At 25.6% G+C, this 20677-nt stretch overlaps 2 protein-coding genes across 2 annotated transcripts; both read left to right on the top strand.

Annotated features, from left to right (window-relative positions):
• Positions 1 to 8409: 8409 nt before the first annotated feature.
• On the top strand, positions 8410 to 10786 carry LOC124930426 (GDSL esterase/lipase At4g10955-like). Its single transcript, XM_047470769.1, has 2 exons — positions 8410 to 8471; positions 9841 to 10786. Exons 1-2 carry the CDS (start codon positions 8410 to 8412, stop codon positions 10784 to 10786), a joined length of 1008 nt encoding a protein of 335 aa, XP_047326725.1.
• A 7041-nt stretch (positions 10787 to 17827) lies between these two features.
• LOC124932567 (GDSL esterase/lipase At4g10955-like) lies at positions 17828 to 19850 on the top strand. Its single transcript, XM_047473216.1, has 3 exons — positions 17828 to 17863; positions 17941 to 18012; positions 18814 to 19850. Exons 2-3 carry the CDS (start codon positions 17948 to 17950, stop codon positions 19742 to 19744), a joined length of 996 nt encoding a protein of 331 aa, XP_047329172.1. The 5' UTR covers positions 17828 to 17863; positions 17941 to 17947; the 3' UTR covers positions 19745 to 19850.
• The last annotated feature ends 827 nt before the right edge of the window (positions 19851 to 20677 follow it).

Raw genomic sequence — 20677 nt, 5'->3', positions numbered from 1 at the left:
TATAATTATCATGTTTAGCATTAAATACTAATTATAAAACATTAAAACTTACAATAAAATTAAGATTTTCAATTATATATTATATTAATTATAAAATTTAACTTTCAGTTATTATATTATATTAATTATAATATAAAACTTAACTTTCAGTTATCATATTATAATAATTATAAAATTTAACACAAAAACAATAATTATGAAAAACATAAATCGTGTAACTGCAATTAAATCAATATAATAAATCAACCCAACTTTTCATCTTCTTTTTCATTTAAATATTTGTTTTCATAAAAATAAATTTACATCAACAAAGTTCAATTTAAGAGAGAAGAGTTAATTTGCTTTTTTTTTTCCAGGAATTTTATCATTTTAGGCAACAACATTTTATCTTTTGAATTCCATCTTGGTTAAAGTAAGTAATAATTAAATTATATTAACATCAATTTCTCTATCAACATCATTATTTCATTCAATAATTAAATTGGTAATATGTTATGTTTCACCAATCTATTGTTCATTGTTTTTTTCCAGGAATTTGATCATTTCAGGCCGCTGCAACAACGTCATATCTTTTGAATTCCATCTTGGTTAAAGTGAGTAATAATTAAATTATATTAACATCAATTTCTCTATCAACATCATTATTTCATTCAATAATTAAATTGGTAATATGTTATGTTTCACCAATCTATTGTTCATTGTTTTTTTTCCTGGAATTTGATCATTTTAGGTCGCTGCAACAACGTCCTATCTTTTCATTAAATTTTATGACTAATTAATAAAATAAAAAATTTAAATACATATAATCTCTTTATTCTTAGCATAATATTTTTTTTCTATTCTCCAATTTTTTTTTTTAAATATTATTATTACTTATTATAACGTTTAATTAATTAATTTATTATTCATATTATTTTATAATATTTGTCATATTTAATATATTTATATTATATTAATAATCTTTTTATTATTATTCAATCTAAATATTTTTAAAATTACTTTAGTTGAAGTTATCCAATATAATATTCATCCTTCTTTTGAGTCAAAGTATGAGTACAAAATATTAAAACCTACAATAAAATTAATAATTTCAATTATATATTATATTAATTATAAAATTTAACTTTCAGTTATCATATTATATTAATTATAATATAAAACTTAACCTACAATAAAATCAAGAATTTCAAATATGTATTATATTAATTATAAAATGTAACTTTCCGTTATCCCATTATATTAATTATAAAATAGGAAAAAAAATGTAGTTATCATGTTTAGCATTAAATACTAATTATAAAACATTAAAACTTACAATAAAATTAAGAATTTCAATTATATATTATATTAATTATAAAATTTAACTTTCAGTTATTATATTATATTAATTATAATATAAAACTTAACTTTCAGTTATTATATTATAATAATTATAAAATTTAACACAAAAACAATAATTATGAAAAACATAAATCGTGTAACTGCAATTAAATCAATATAATAAATCAACCCAACTTTTCATCTTCTTTTCCATCTAAATATTTGTTTTCCTATAAATAATTTTACATCAACAAGGTTCAATTTAAGAGAGAAGAGTGATATTCTGCCTATTCGGTCTTCTTTTGCGGCTTTCCCTGTTTTGCTTTTTTTTCCAGGAATTTTATCATTTTAGGCAACTACAATAACATTCTATCTTTTGAATTCCATCTTGGTTAAAGTGAGTAATAATTAAATTATATTAACATCAATTTCTCTATCAACATCATTATTTCATTCAATAATTAAATTGGTAATATGTTATGTTTCACCAATCTATTGTTCAATGTTTTTTTTTTCCAGGAATTTGATCATTTCAGGCCGCTGCAACAACGTCCTATCTTTTCATTAAATTTTATAACTAATTAATAAAATAAAAAATTTAAATACATATAATCTCTTTATTCTTAGCATAATATTTTTTTTTCTATTCTCCAATTTTTTTTTAAATATTATTATTACTTATTATAACGTTTAATTAATTAATTTATTATTCATATTATTTTATAATATTTGTCATATTTAATATATTTATATTGTATTAATAATCTTTTTATTATTATTCAATCTAAATATTTTTAAAATTACTTTAATTGAAGTTATCCAATATAATATTCATCCTTCTTTTGAGTCAAAGTATGAGTAATGACTATATTTTATGATTTAATAAAATAAAAATAATTTTTTAGGTTAAATATATTTAATTTTTTTAAATACATATAGTTTTATTAGTTGAAAAAAGATGATCTCTATCTTTTGAGTATGAGATTTTTTTTCAATTCCAAACAATTTCACATGATAAATTTTAATGTATTTAATAATATTGATTTTTAATCACAAAAGAAATAAATAATTTTTTTTGAAATATTATTATAACATTCAATTAATTATTTATTATTTCCCATTATTTTTCAATATTTATCTTTATTCTCATTTTTAATATATTCATATTATATTAATAATTTATTATTATTATTAACATATGATATATAAATACTTTTTTTATAATAAATGTGTTTGTTATGTCCATAACATCTAATTTTTAAATATTTGGTCATTTTTTCACATATATTTTCATTAATTATAACAATCCAATTATTCACTTAAATATTCTTAATGTTTTTATATAAAAAAATGTTTTTTTTTATAATATATTAAATTTTCATAAAAATAAATAACTATTTTTACATATGTTGAATCTATTAAAAGCTAATACACGATATTTATTTTTAATCATAAAAGAATTTTTTTAAATATATTATAATAATTATAAAATTTAACACAAAAACAATAATTATGAAAAACATAAACCGTGTAACTGCAATTAAATCAATATAATAAATCAACCCAACTTTTCATCTTTTTTTCCATCTAAATATTTGTTTTTCTATAAATAATTTTACATCAACAAGGTTCAATTTAAGAGAGAAGAGTGATATTCTGCCTATTCGGTCTCCTTTTGCGGCTTTCACTGTTTTGCTTTTTTTTTTCCAGAAATTTTATCATTTTAGGCAACTAAAACAACATTCTATCTTTTGAATTCCATCTTGGTTAAAGTAAGTAATAATTAAATTATATTAACATCAATTTCTCTATCAACATCATTATTTCATTCAATAATTAAATTGGTAATATGTTATGTTTCACCAATCTATTGTTCATTGTTTATTTTCCAGGAATTTGATCATTTCAGGCCGCTGCAACAACGTCCTATCTTTTCATTAAATTTTATAACTAATTAATAAAATAAAAAATCTAAATACATATAATCTCTTTATTCTTAGCATAATATTTTTTTCTATTCTCCAATTTTTTTTAAATATTATTATTACTTATTATAACGTTTAATTAATTAATTTATTATTCATATTATTTTATAATATTTGTCATATTTAATATATTTATATTATATTAATAATCTTTTTATTATTATTCAATCTAAATATTTTTAAAATTATTTTAGTTGAAGTTATCCAATATAATATTCATCCTTCTTTTGAGTCAAAGTAGGAGTAATGACTATATTTTATGATTTAATAAAATAAAAATAATTTTTTAGGTTAAATATATTTAATTTTTTTAAATACATATAGTTTTATTAGTTGAAAAAAGATGATCTCTATTTTGAGTATAAGATTTTTTTTCTATTCCAAACAATTTCACATGATAAAGTTTAATGTATTTAATAATATTTATTTTTAATCACAAAAGAAATAAATAATTTTTTTTGAAATATTATTATAACATTCAATTAATTATTTATTATTTCCCATTATTTTTCAATTTTTATCTTTATTCTCATTTTTAATATATTCATATTATATTAATAATTTATTATTATTATTAACATATGATATATAAATATTTTCTTTTTTTATAATAAATGTGTTTGTTATGTCCATAACATCTAATTTTTAAATATTTGGTTATTTTTTCACATATATTTTCGTTAATTATAACAATCCAATTATTCACTTAAATATTCTTAATGTTTTTATATAAAAAAATGTTTTGCATAATATATTAAATTTTCATAAAAATAAATAACTATTTTTACAGAAGATGGTGAATCTATTAAAAGCTAATACACTATATTTATTTTTAATCATAAAAGAATTTTTTTAAATATATTATATTTATTATTTCTCATTATTTTATAATATTTATCTTTATTCTCATATTTAATATATTATATTATTTAATTTTTTATTATTATTCAATCTATATTTACATATAAATATTTTTAAAGTTTTTTTATTTTTACTTTTTTTTATTTTAAATTTTATTTTTATGTTTATATTTTATACTAACTATTATAATGTAAATTCATATCAAAATATATCAGAAAATGGACACACAAGCCTCCATTGGATTGGAATTCTAGATTTGACTACGGACGGCAACTACAAACATTTAGTTGCAAGAGTTATGTACATGTGGGATGCAATAAATACTAAAAAAAAATAATGAATTGCTAAGTGTTGATTTCTTATTAATAGACAAGGAGGTAAGTGTGTTTAATATTTTGTTATATATTAATGTATGTTAATGCAAACTAACATGTAATTTATAGGGTGCGGTTATTCACGTCAGCATCGATCGTCAATTTGTTCCAAGACATCGAAACTTATTAAAGTAGGGTAACATGTACATATTTCAAAATTTTCGAGTTGTCAAGTCAAACGCTCAGTACAAACCAGTTCCAAACTCTTTGAAAATTTTGTTTAGCTACTTTCTGAGATTCTAAATATTCCGAGATATAAATTTAATTTTTCTGATTACAAGGAGGTTATTTCTAGAAGTGACAATTGCTCACAACTAACAGGTAGTGTTTTGATTAACTATTGTCTTTCATTTAATTTTTAACTTACATTTTCCTTTTTTATGTTATAGTTATTATAGCTCGTCTTATCAGTTTGGGCTCTAAGACTTTTAGCAAAACTGGATATAACACAGTTGCAAAACGTGGTTTAAACCTTCAATTTGATAGGTTAGTCATTTATAAATCTTTAAGTTAAATGAGTTCTTTTGTTTTTTTACTCTATTAAATATTTTAATTTATTAAATATTTTAATTTTTACCTTTTCTATGTGTTATTTTATAGTGGAAAAGATATTAATCTAACTTTATGGGGAAACATAGCCGAAAAATTTGAATTTGTTGAAGGATCTAACAACCAAGATCCTATCGTAATAGTTGTGACCGGCTTTCTTGTCAAGTTATACCAAGGTATGAATTGTAAAAAAAATATGTTTATGTCTTAATATGTTTGTGTTAACCATTTTTATGTGCTTTCAATAGGTCATCATGTCCTTTCTTCAACAACAGCCACACAAGTTTTTCAAAATCTAATGATTCCAGAGGTGGTGACTATGCTAGAAATGTTGATATTGTCTTTCTTTAAACAATACTCTTTGATTAAATATTTGTTGTTTTAATGACTATTATTTTTGTGCCACCTTTACTCAACTAATTGTAGATTTGCTGTCCATTCATCTCAAGTATGTTTGTTGGATGATACTGTTGAAAGTTCGAAGTCTTTACAAGATGAGATGATGAAAGATCGACACACAATTGAGGAATTATACAACCTATTGTCAAATGAGGAAAGCAAGGTTGGTAAAATTGGTATTTCAATATTTTTATAGTTATCTTACTAGTTTATTGGTTAAAAGGAATGTATATTTACCGTTGAAGCGACAATCAATAATGTATGCAACTACAATGGTTGGTTTTACTACTCTTGTGATGATTGTCGCAGAAAAGTAACGCTCGAGGGCGATGTTTTTTTTTTCAACTCATGTGTTAAAGTTACAAAAAATCCTACTCCAAGGTGTTTATTTTTGTCTCTTTGATCATTAACAAACTATATTCATATATTTAATTATAACTATTTTGTTTTTTCATTAATTATTTTGTATCTATTTTAGATATAAATTAGAGATTGAGGTTGGTGACGAGTCAGGAGCTGCACTATTTGTGCTTTTTGATAGAGTTGTAAATAAGTTAGTTAATCTAACTGTTTCAGATTTGTTACAATTACATCCGAGTTGTGACAAAGATTTACCATTGCCGTTATCATCAATGTCATCGCGAAAACTTGTGTTCCAAGTTAAAATTACTGATTACAACCTCAAGAAAAAATCACACAATTTTACAATTATAAAAGTGTTTGATCCAAGTCAATCACTCGTTACTCAACAGGTAAACATATTTTGGATATTTTTATGCTCAACTTTGAAACGTGTTTTATATATTAAATTAAATTTTGTTAAGGGAGGAGCATCAATTTCAGACAAAATTGTTAAAGAGGTATTTATTCAATTTTTTTTATCAAATAAATTGTTTTTTTAATCTATTTTAATGTCTTATTTAGATATTTGAAAAGTTTATATATTTGATTAAATTTTATTAGGGAGGATCATCAATTTCAAACAAAGCTGTTAAAGAGGTACTTTTTCAATTTTTTGTGATCAAATAAATTGTTTTTTTTATTATCTATTTTAATGTCTTATTTAAGTTTTTGAAATGTATTTTATATGTTAATTAAATTTTATTAGGGAGGAGCAACAGACAAAGTTGTTGAAGAGATAGGAAAAAAAGACAAAAAATTTAGTTTTTATTTTTTATTTTACAATTTTTTAATTTCATTTTATGGAAGTTGTTTTTTTATTAGTATAAATTATTAACTATTATTATAATGAAAAATGATAGAGAACGCGACTTGAGACAACGACTGAGACAGCGATGCCTACCTGGGTTGATAAGTAGAATATTCTCTTTCCTATTATTAATTATTTTCTCTCTTCTATTATTAATTATTTTCTCTCTCTTCTTATTAAATAATTTCTATCATATAAAATAATAAAAAAAGAAAAAAGAGGCCATAAAAAATATTTGATAAATAAATGAATTGAAAAGCCATACAAATAAAATAAAAATAAAAGAGATAAATTCATAATTCAACTAATCAATAATATTAATTAGGGTTTAGGGTTTAGGAATTAGGGTTTAGAGTTTAGAGTTTAGGATTTAGAGTTTAGGGTTTAGGGTTTAAGATTTAAGGTTTAGAATTTATTTAAACATATTATTAAAATCTTTAATGTGTTTGTTGTAAATTATTGAGTTATTTTAACCGGTTAAATGAGAGATAATAAATATCAAAAAATAATAATAGTGAGAATATGGATAAATGAGATAATTTAATTTGTAGAGATAGAGAGAAAAATTATTTAATAAGAGGAGAGAGAAATTAATTAATAAGAGGAGAGAATATTATATGTTTTAATTATTATTATATTTTTATTTATTAATTCCACCTGTCGGGCCACGTAGACCATCGCGCTCCCAGTCGCTGTCTCAGAGTCGCGCTCTCTATCATTCCTCTATTATAATATAGGATATCTTAAATTATACTAGAGTTATACATTTATTTATTTTTTTATGAATGTTTGTTTAATATTGTGTTAACTTAAATTTTTATTTTGCTTTCAATAGTTTAAATTAAATCAAGCCTTTTGGTTTGTATTGTATTACTATTATTTTCAGTTTTAATCAATCATTCTTTTTTCTCATGTATATATTTTATAATTAATTTTATATAAATATATTTTTCCTTACATAATTTTTCCACAATTATTTATATATTATTTGTTTATTATTTATTTTTATACAATTTACTTATATTATGAAACAATTAATAATAATTATTTTTTTTATTTTTTCTCTAATTATATATATATATATATATATTATATTTTCTCTTCGTATAAATATATTCTCTTTTATTAAATTAAATATTTTATAAAAATTTCGTTTATATTTTTCCCGTACAACGTAAGGTTCATGCTAGTTAAAAAAAAATTGCTTAAATATAAAATGTTGTGATCAATATTAAGGAGTTTACTTGTATCCCTTATTAGATTTGGACACGTAATATTTAAGGCTAAACTTTTCAAACTGCATTAACTAACAATATATATATATATATATTAAAAAAACATAATTATTTTTCTTCTTGCGAATTAAATTCCACCGATGCTAATAAATAACAAAAATAAACAACACGGTTGAATTTATGACGGACAGTTGAACATGGTCCATAATTAATATTCTTCCAACGCTCAAGTTGACCTTATGGACTTTGATTAGTTGACCTAGTTTATTTAGTATATAAATAAATGAGTGACTCATTTGCTCTTTCATAATTTGTTATTTCTTATTTCCTTTCTCATTTGTTTCAACCCACAAATTAAGGAGCTTAAACTACTCATGTGAATTGATTATATATACCTTCTAATTTTGTTAATTTGTCCTTTTATATTCTTACAATAAATATATTTAATTTGGTGTTCTTCGTGATCTAGTGTTTCGATGGGATCAGATAAGGATGTCTTTGATTCATCTGGACCATACCATTTGCTTAGTGTTGACTGGTATTCTACTCTCTAAATATTCATATAAATATTCTTGAAAATATTTATAATGATATGGGCAATTTCTAATTGATGGAGATTGGAGAACATAATTTTATTCTTATGTTGATCAATTTATCACTATTTTAAAGACACTTTAAATATCTATAGATGGTTTAATTTTGGTTTTCTCTTTAATTTTTTTTAATTATCTTTATTATATAATTATCATTATAATTAATTTTTTAATTAAAATATTTTTATTTTATCTTTATTAAATTTTAAATATATAAAACATTTTAATAAACAAATTTTAAATAAATTATTAATTTTTTTATTTTCCAGCCTTAAAAGATTTGTCTAAATATTGTTATTTTAATTTAAATGTGAGTTCGAATTGAGGTTATTTGAATAACCTGGATGTCCATAAGAGAAAATAATGATTTGAGATTATTTTATGTACATATTGATTTTTTATTTTATTTTTTTATAAAAGACTTTAAAGATATGAATATATATAAATAAAATAAAATATAATAATTTAAAATAAAATATATTTTAATTAATAAATTAAATAATATTAGAATAAAAAAAATTTATATGAATAATTTAAGACCTAATTTATAATAGTTTTTAAGTGAATAATCAACATTACAAACTTTTAATATAGAACTAATGTCAGATTTTTTTATGTGGTTAAGAATAAATCAGATATAAGATAAAAACAAAAATAATAAATACTAATTTATACATGAATTCAATAGTATAATTTTGCAACAATTAATAAAAAATTTAAACAACTAAGTGAATTGTAGCTTGATAATGTATAATGTTTTTGAATCATCCCTACCCTTGACTCCTAAAACAAGTTATAAACATATTTTTACAATGGTTTGAACCTACCACCAATGTAAATATTATTATATCAATTAACAAATTACATTTTATTTTTTTAGTTAATTATAATACAAAACTATTATATGATTTAATATAACAAGTAAAATAAATGTTAAAAAAAAATTGATTATGAAGTGAATTTACTCAACAACAATGCTATGAATTAACTACTACAAATTTGATAATAGATAATATTTCCTTCCATTTTATGATTCAAAGGGCCAGTAAAACTAATCATTAACCTCTCAAAAACCTACCAAAACAAATGTTTATATATATATATGAACCAACTATCTTAGTTTATTTCTATTTTTTGAACTTTTAACCTCTACTATTCTTTTTATGACTGATTGTTCATTCTATGAAAGTAACCATCACTTTTCAACTATTGTGGTGATAAAATTGGCATCTAGTTTAAACATTTTTTTCACCTTATTTTGTATTTGTATTCTATAATAATTAAATGCTAACTCTCTAACATCTAACTTGTTAGGGATGATGATCGTCATCAAATAGCTATTTATGCGTCTTTAGTTAAAGGCGTTTATATCCTGCAACGTGACAAAAAAAGACATCGACACGGGGACAATGCGTTGGCCCCTCGTTGGTGGGAGTTCTTCGGCTTCAGATTACAGGATAAGCTTTATGACAAAGATGACAAAAGCATCTTCGGTGCTGTTTACATAATTGACCGACGATGCATAATTGCCTTTAGAGGCACCATGAAAGGACGTGAATTATTTCATGACATGAAACTGAATTTGTCCATTTTAACAAATAAACTTAGTTGGAAATCCCGTTTTGAAAGCGCGATGGAAGTTGTAGAGAAAATAGTTGATGAATTTGGACAGGATAATGTTTTTCTTGCCGGGCATTCCCTAGGGGCAGCTATAGCTATGTATGCTGGAAAACATATGGTCTTTGATAAGAGAATTCTCCTAAAATCCTTTTTCTTTAACCCACCATACATTACTTCTATAATGTTGTTAGGTCACAATAAGTTTAGGAAAATGAAAAATGTTATTCGACAGACAATGGTATTTTTAAAAGTTACTGGAAGTATTATAGCTTTTACAGGAGTAGAAGAAGATAAAAAAGAAGAGGAAATGTTTGCAAAATTGGCTGAATGGAAACCAAACATATGTGTTCATAAAGAGGATCTGATCTGTTCAGAATATCAAAGTTATTTCAATGATATGAAGAAGATGGTGGAAAATGGAATGGCGGATATAGCACACATTGCTGCTAGGATTTCAACTATACATTTCTGGAGGAAGATCATGGGGAAGAAATCAGATATTCCACTGCATTTACTTCCATCAGCAAAGCTGATCATAATAAACCGGGCACAGGGAATTTTAGATGCTCATAAACTTTACCAATGGTGGAAACCTAACCTGGAATTTGATGCTCAAGAATTTTCTCTATATGATCATTAGGACATGGCAACGGCAAGAATATCTCTATCAATCTCCATGGATTGCTTTCCCTTTGAGTATATTTTGTTATTGTTGTATGTTGATTGTTTTAGTTATTGTGAGTTCTTGTTGATTTTCTTGTTTGTATTTGTTATTATTGTATGTTGATCGTTTGAGTTTTTGTGAGTTTTAATTTATTGGCTTTTTTTTATTATTTGTATTGGTTATGGTTGTATATTGATTGTTTGAACTTATGTCAATTTTTATTAACTTTCTTATCTGTATTTTTTTATTATTTGTATTGGTTATGGTTGTATATTGATTGTTTGAACTTATGTCAATTTTTATTAACTTTCTTATCTGTATTTTTTTATTATTGTATATTGATTGTTAGAACTTATTCCCTTTCATATACCATACTTATAAAAATGTAACATCTTATTATTAAGTTGTTTTCACCCAACATTATGAATCAAATTAGAATACTTCTTTTTTTATAAAAGTGTTTCAAAATATTATTATGAAGGTGTAAAGTCATTACAAAACAACTGATTTAAAGGTGCTGGTAAAACAAACAGAAATGACAATGGTTTGCTACCCAATAGATGGATTCGTTAGCATTGCGTGGAATAAACTGAAGATTGAATGATTGATGACAGTGTAGTAAACATTTAATATTTTGAATGATTGGATCATGACTATAATGACATTCATTTGAAGAATCGAAAATAGATGATACAACCTCTTTAGCATCTGATTCAAAATTTACAATGTGCCATTAGTTGTCGATAGCAAAGCACATTGCATATCGGATGGCAATTACCTCCGTGCAAGAACACGAATTGGTCTTCCTAATTGATCCGAACAATGATTCTAGCCGAAGATTTCGATTCATAAACAAGGTAAGAGGCATTAGTGTTAATTTTTGTCCATCTTTCTTCCGGAGGAATCCAACCTTCTCTAGCTCCCATATTGGTCTCCATTAGATGAGAATCAAAATTCTTACCATTGAAAAAATCTCAAACCTCTTTGAGGCTCACATATTTAAATAGAAAGAAGAGTTATTTTTAACAAATAATGAGTAATTCATATTCTTCCACAGTTCCACAGTTCCACACTTTCCAACAGAGGGTAACAAGAAGACTATTATTAAAATTTACATTGAGATTTTAGATTGATTATTAAGCGTTTTGTACGCGTTTAATTTCACCTCGTACGCGTGACTTTCTCTCTTCTTAAGCGTCTACCAATTTTAGGGTCCACTTAACGTCTTTTGTTTTAGGGCATGAATGATCAAATCCTAATATTAATTTAACCATTCGAATGCTCCATCTTTAAGAGTGTTTTGTGCAATCCGAAGTTGGTCGGTCTCATGCCTTACCTATCATTTCGAGTACTCCACCCATGGAGGGGACGCAACGAAAACTTAAATGGTAACACGACCTGTGCACTTTTTTAGAAAAATGTTTTTCTACGAAAGTTATGCTAAATAACCCTGTGTCTTACATTTCTCTCGAATCTCACAATAGGTAGATAAGAGAACTATCCATATAGGATGTTGTCTTATCTGTTTGAGATGAGGAACCAAAGTAGAGTTTTATACAATAACTTATTTTTGATTGTCCCGTACATATTCTAGATTAGTACATGTTCAAAAACGTAGTAATTCGGTTGAATTTAAGAGTCGACACTTTAGTTACTTCAAAAAAACTCTAAAGAAAAAAAATATAAAGTATTCACGAATTAAGAGTTCGGTGATTGGTTACTCATGAGGAAAAGGTTGCATCAGCTAGGTCATATGCGCCTATCCCATGGGATAGCCTCTACTAAATGTAGTTGGTCATTTATTTGTGAATTCTAAGTTCAGAATTCTTTTGCTTGTGCATGCCCTAACCTTGTCTCTAATCTAGAAAGAGTAATCATATTAGATTCCAATAAAGGTTGGCATCAAACCATTATAATTCTCTTGATTTTCATTTATCATGTCTTAAGTCTATTTAACCGAATACCCTATGATTAGTCCAAAATTGATTATGGACTCTTGTTAGGTTTTTTAGTCTTAAATAATATGAAATGGAAACTCAAATGCACTCCCTCGACACACAAGTGAATCACAATGTAACTCTTGCATTGCCAATTTTCTTGAAGATTTGTTTGCAGATTTAGACTGTGAATCCTTGTACAGAAAGGACTTCACCAGTATATTGGAGTGTGCATTAAGAAATGAAGAGAGATATTTGAGCCCCGAAGTATGCAACAACTGAAATCGAGAATTTTCTCAGAAGAGTTGGAAAATCTCGAGAGTTTTTGTACATGACGAACGTATTTTTAAAAAAAAATATCCACTCGATTATGAAACTTTTCAGGGTTATGAGACACCCGATATGACTCTGCTAAAATAAACATTTTTTCCAAAATTGTTCCGAAAATTTCTAAGGAGGTCAAATTCGTAAATGATTCATTAAAACTCTATCTATAGATAGGTCTGAAACCTTATATGTCGATAAGTACCGCGATCATTCGTACATGACTCATTAAACTCTATATGTCGATAGGTCTAAAACATTATCTGCCAATAAGTACCGCGATCATTCGTACATCATCCATCAAAACCCTATATGTTGATAGGTTCAAAACTTTATGTGTCGATAAGTACCACAATCATTTGTACACGATTCATCAAAACCCTATCGGTAGATAGGTCCAAAACATTATTTATCGATAAGTACCGCGATCATTTGTATCTGATCCATCAAAACCTTATATATCGATAGGTCCAAAACCTTAAATGTCGATAAGTGTCGCGATCATTAGTACATGATCCATAAAAACTCTATGTGTAGATTAGTCCAAAACCTTATATACCGATAAGTATCGCGATCATTCGTACATGATCCATCAAAACCCTATATGTCAATAGGTCCAAGATATTATTTGTCAATAAGTACTGCGATCATTTGTACATGATCCATAAAAACCCACTAGTAGAAAAATGATTTTTAACGAGGGAATAATCTCTGGGAGAAAGTCAAAATGCCATCGGTGATTGTTTTCGCCGAGGGCATGAAATGCTCTCGAACGGTGTCGGTGAAGAAAAAAATAGATTTCACCGAGAGCAGTTGTGGTTATCGAATATAATTATAATTTTTTTACCAAGGGCAAAGCCTAAGCTCTCAAAGATAATAAACTTTTCTAAAAAAAAATATTCTGAAATCTCCATTTGGGTTTCGCCCTCCTTCCCTCAAATCATTCTTCTGCCAATTTCTTCTTGTTCATCATTGCCCACCCATTCGATTCTTAATCTTCCTCAGATCATTTGGAGCTTCATAATCTTCTAAATTTTCAATCTGATCAAAGTCACAGAATCCTAAAATCAATCAATGTCTGCAATACCAACATTATGTTATTGTAAATTAAGGTATATTTACATAAGATAATCTGATATGAATTATTCGCTAAATTTATTACCTACTGTTAGCCAAGATGTGTGAGCTTTGCATAAAAAAACTCTTCTGAAATGTATGCACTATGTTCTTTTTCTCCCGCTACATTATGGAACCCTTGGGCATGCCTTACCTGAGAAATAGAGAAATAAAGAGATTACCGGAGAAGAGAATGTAAAGGAGAAGTTAGCAGTAGGATAAAAATGATGCAAGTTTACAAAGAGAATGATTTTTCTGGTCGGTAAGTACCAACTTTATGAATCCACTCGTCGTTCTGCAATTTAGCTTTCGAAGCTCCGTATCCAGATCCTTAGTCATACCTTGCATCACTCATTCTCCGACTATATGACCTAGAAAGAGATAAACAAGGGGAGAAAGAAAGGGGAAGCTAAGATGAAGCGGTGGGAGCGAGAGTAAGAAATGGAGCACGAGTGAGAGCGAGAGCTTACAAACTCTTTACTTCTTCAAATCTGAATCTAGATTTTTCTACTTCTACACCTATTCTAATTTTATTACCTACTGTCAGTCAAGATGTGTGAGTTTTGCATCAATAAACTCATTCTCCAACCATAATCTGACATGAATTATTCGCAAATTTTATTACCTACTGTCGGCCAAGATTTGTGAGCTTTGCATCAAAAAACTCTTCTGAAATGTATGCACTATGTTCTTTTTCTCCCGCTACATTATGGAACCCTTAGGCATGCCTTACCTGAGAAATAGAGAAATAGAGAGATTACCGGAGAAGAGAATGTAAAGGAGAAGTTAGCAGCAGGATAAAAATGATGCAAATTTACAAAGAGAATGATTTTTCTGGTCAGTAAGTACCGACTTTATGAATCCACCCGTCGTTCTGCAATTTAGCTTTCGAAGTTCCGTATCCAGATCCTTAGTCATACCTTGCATCACTCATTCTCCGACTATATGACCTAGAAAGAGATAAATAAGGGGAGAAAGAAAGGGGAATCTAAGATGAAACGGTGGGAACGAGAGTATGAAATGGAGCACGAGTGAGAGCGAGAGCTTACAAACTCTTAACTTCTTCAGATCTGAATCTAGATTTTTTTTCTTCTTTAGATCTGGATCTGAATTCTTCTACTTCTTCGGATCTAGATTTTGATTCTTCTACTTAATTTCAAGCAAAATTTGTGACAAACAAAATATTACTTTCGATTTTCTCCATTAGAAGAAACCCGAGAGTTTTCTAATAACTCTCGGTTTTCTTCAAATGGAGAAAACCGAGAGTTTTCAAATAACTTTCGGTTTTCTCCATTTGAAGAAAACCGAGAGTTTTCTAATAACTCTCGGTTTTCTCCATTTGAAGAAAACTGAGAGTTATATGACAAACCCTCGGTTTTTACCCAAAGAGGAAAACCGAGAGTTATATGAAAACTTTCGGTTTTTCCATTTGTGGAAAAAACGAGGGTTTTACAAATAACTCTCGGTTTTCTTCAAATGGAGAAAACCGAGAGTTTTCAATATTACTTTCGATTTTCTCCATTAGAAGAAACCCGAGAGTTTTCTAATAACTCTCGGTTTTCTTCAAATGGAGAAAACCGAGAGTTTTCAAATAACTCTTGGTTTTCTCCATTTGAAGAAAACCGAGAGTTATTTGTAAAACCCTCGGTTTTTCCACAAAGAGAAAAACCGATAGTTTTTCAATTACCTTTCGGTTTTACTCTAGGGTATCTAAATTGAAAACTCTACGATATCTCTCGGTAAATGCCCAATTGTTTTTAACGAGAGAGTCAATACCGAGGGATGGCGAGAGTAACCAAAACCTTCGGTAATGTGTCTATACCGAAAGTTATAGGGTCAAAACCGAGAGTTTTTTACTCTCGGTTTTGACCCCTTTTTCACCAGTGAAACTAATTATTATTATAATAAATATATTGATCTAATCTAATATATAAATACAGAAAAATTAATATATATATATATATATATAATTTTACAAAAGTCAAATATCCATTTTAACTTTATAATATACATCATTTTAAGAATATAAATAATGACTTTTTAATTTGCATGATATAAATTAAAACTTGGATACAAAATTATAAAGATTTAAATAAAATGATAAAGACTCCGAAGGTATAATATTTTAATATGAATTAATTTTTTTAATTAATTACTAATGAACTAGTGTATATATTAATCTTTTAATATAAACTAATTTTTTAAATTAATTATTAAATGAATTAATCTACTCATTAAAATGTATAACTAATTTATTTAAAGTTAAATAATATGTATAATAAAATAAAATATATTTGTATATATAATGAATATATGAGTTATATATAATGAATTGTGTTAAAGAAATAATATATTAAAAAAGTGAATGAATAATTATTAATAAATTTGACTAACACATCCAATAAATAAATAAATAAATATATATATATATATATATTTTAATTAGAAAAAATGAGTTATTAAATAATTATTAATAAACTTATGACATAAAATTAAAATTATGGATGTCTTTAATTGAAATATATATATATAGTTATACGTGATGAAATATAATATTTAGTCAAAAAAATATAATTTCAATTTTATTTAAAATATTATATTATTTTAAATTCGACTGAAATTCTATTTCAATTTTAATTTTATGATTATGAAATACAGAACAACTTCATATGATTTGTATACATTTCAAAATAATTTAAATTATTTTTACTGTATTTTTATTTTGATAAAATAAAATTCAAAATAAATGAAAGTACATTTTTATGAAAATTTTGAACTTCAGCTTAGACCATCTCCAACCCACAAACTCATTCTCAAACCCAAAATGCAATAAACGTCACATGAAACAATAATTTATCTCCAATGCAAAAACTAATTTTCAAACCCAAAAGAATATTTAGAATATTCCTTTCTTACCCTAAGTTTTTAAACTTATTAATATTATCTATATATTTATCTACTTTACATATTTAACCACATTCATTTAATAATATTAAAATAAAATTAGGTATATATATCAATAATTCATAAACAATAAAATAATTAAATAATACATTTAAATAAACAAACATATTATATTAACATTATTAATAAATAAAAACACTTGTTACACGTACACATAGCATAAACGATGTATCAATCCTCGAAATTGGTGTACACATAGATAAAATTTCGAGTATAATAAATTTAATAATTTAATTATACCTTTAAAAATATTATAATTTTCTATCTTATAAGTAAAAAAAAAATATAAGCACGAAGGATTAATTTATATGTATAAATATTGAAAGTTATTAAAAATAAAAAAGTCTAAGGGGGTGTAAATGAATAGTTTTTTTTGGAGAGTGGATGTGAATTTCCATTTTGGAATTGAGTTTGTCGGGCCGATTGAAACGGATTTTGAGTTTGCGGCAGGCAGTTGAAAATGGTCTTAGATAATTAAGTTGGACGGTGTTGTTTATTTTGGTCAACTATTAGATAACAACTGGTATTAATATATATTTTTTATAAATAATAAAAATTTCTAGAGCTCTAGTTGACCTTATTGACTTGGATCAAGTGACTACTTTTTTTAGTCTATAAATAAATGGAGTAATTCATTGACTCTTTCATAATTTCATCTCTCTTATTTCCTTTCTCATTTGTTTCAACCCACAAAGGAGCTTAAACCACTTGTGTGAGTCGATTATACCTTCTCAATTTTGTTAAATAAATATATTTAATTTGGTGCTGATTTTATTTTTCATTATATAGTGTTTCGATGGAATTAAATGATGAAGATGTCTTTGATTCATTTGGACCATACTATCTGGACAATGTTAACTGGTATTATATTATATATATATAATTTTATTTTAAGTTCTATTTAAGACGACTCATATTATTCGTAGTAAGATTTATACACTCTAAATATTCATATAAGCGGGGAATTTGTAATTGATGGAGAGCATACTTTTATTATTATGTTGATCCATTTATCACTATTTTAAACTTCTCTATATAAACATTTTAATTATTTAGAGATGGTTTAATTTTCTAAATATTGTTCTTTCAATTAAAGTTATAATCTTAATTTGAATAAACCTGAAATCAACATGTGTTTATGCTGGTGTTATCACGATGATGTCAGCATGGTGATGTCAGCACACTTTTATGTGGGTGAGAATAAACCACAATACTAGATAAAAACCAAATTAATATATATCAATAGTAAAATTATGCAATTTTATTTTTTTGTTTAACACCTAAATGAATTGTAGCTTGATAATGTATAGTGTTTTTGAGAGGGCATCACTGTCTATCTACTTATATTAATCTTTAATAATATAAATACAAATACATCATTAATCTCAACAACCTTAAAAAATGAGTTAATCAATTAAGTCAAGTTTAGATATATGAACCAACAAAATATGAATTTAGTATCATTTATTTATTTTTATTTGGAACTTTTAAACTCCACTATTCTTTTATGGTTTTTTGTCCATTTTTTTAAACAATTATTATTTTTCAACTATTGAGGTTATTATATTGATATCTAGTTTAAATATTTTTTTCACCTTATTTTGTATTTGTATTTTATTTGATTATAATTAAATGCTCACTTTCTACCATCTAATTTGTTAGGAATGATGAGGGTCATCAAAAAGCTATTTATGCGTCTTTAGTAAATGGTGCTTACATCCTCCAACGTGACAACAAACGACATCGAAATGGAGAAAATGCATTGGCCCCTCGGTGGTGGGAGTTCTTTGACTTCAAACTATTGGAGAAGCTTTATGACGAAGATGATAAAAGCATCTTTGGTGCTGTTTACGTAGTTGGCCCACGATGCGTAATTGCCTTTAGAGGCACGATGAAAGGGCGTGAATTATTTCAGGACATAAAACTGGATCTGGCCATTTTTACTAATAAACTTAATAGAAAATCACGTTTTAAAATTGCAATGAAAGTTGTAGAGGAAAAAGTTGTCGAATTTGGTCAGGGTAATGTTATTCTTGTCGGGCATTCCTTGGGGGCTGCTCTAGGTATACTTGTTGGAAAACAAATGGTCATTCAGAAGGGAATTTTCCTAAAAGCTTTTCTCTTTAACCCACCACACACTACTGCTATAATGTTGTTAAGTGAGAATAAGTTTAGGAGATTGAAAAAAGTTATTCGAAGAACAGTGACATTATTTAATATTATTGGAAGCATTGTGGTTTTGCCAGGAGAAGAAGACGATGAAATGTTTAAGAAGTTGTCTGTTTGGAAACCAAACCTGTGTGTTAATAAACAGGATCTCATCTGTTCAGAGTATCAAAGTTATTTCAGTGATATGAAAAAAATATGGGGAAGAAAGGCTGAAATGGCACACATTGCTGCTAGGGTTTCAGCTATACACTTCTGGAGGAAGATCCTGAGGAAGAAATCAGATATTCCACTGCATTTACTTCCATCAGCAAAGCTGACCGTAATAAATCAGGCAAAAGGAGCTTTAGATGCTCATAAACTTCAACAGTGGTGGAAACGTGACCTGCAATTTGATTCTCAAGATTTTTCTATATATGATCGTTAGGACATGGCAACTGCAAGATCTCCTCTATCAATATCTATGGATTGATTTCCCTTTGAGTATTTTGTTATTCTTGTATGTTAGAATATTGTTTGTGTTTATGAGAGTTTTTATTGACTTTCTTATTTGTATTTGTTATAATTGTAAAATTTATTTTTAGAGTTTTTAAGAGTTTATATTCTTTTTCATACACTTTTAATAATGTAACATATTAATTAGGACAAATGATTTGGATGGTTCTCTAATTACTCTACTCGCTCACTTTTAGTCCTCAAGTTAATTTTTGAAACAAATCGTTCCTTCAACTTTTAAAAAGGTCACCAATGGCCTTTCTATTAACTTTTTGGTTAAACATATCTAAATAAGTTTAAAATATATTTTTTTATATATTATCTTTAATTATTATTTTTTATATTTATATATATATAATTATTAAATAGCTTTTATATATATATATATAATATTATATATATATATATATATATATCTTTTATTATTAATTTTTATATTTATATAATTATTAAATCTATTTTATATATAGATAATATATATATATATATATTATTTATTTTTATCCATACATATATATCCTATAATTTCTTTAGGGAAGAGGAAGAAGAAAGCAATGATTTCGGCCTTGAGAGGAAATTTATGATGGAGAGGAGATTTCATTGTAACGCGTTGTCGAACACAGAATTATGATTATATATGCATAGATAAAAATAAATAATATATATATATATATATATATAAAAAATTTAATAATTATATAAATATAAAAATTATTGATAATATATATTTATATATATATATAAATAAGTGATTTAATAATTATATCTATATAAACATAAAAAAATAATAATTAAAGATAATATATAAAAAATATTTTTTAATCTTAACCCGTTATGATTGACAAAAAGTTAAACGGCCATTATC

The sequence above is a fragment of the Impatiens glandulifera genome, chromosome 3 (assembly GCF_907164915.1).
Source record: "Impatiens glandulifera chromosome 3, dImpGla2.1, whole genome shotgun sequence".
Lineage (NCBI taxonomy): Eukaryota > Viridiplantae > Streptophyta > Magnoliopsida > Ericales > Balsaminaceae > Impatiens > Impatiens glandulifera.
Note: the sequence above shows the minus strand (reverse complement) of the source record. Positions and strands in the feature narration are given on the sequence as shown.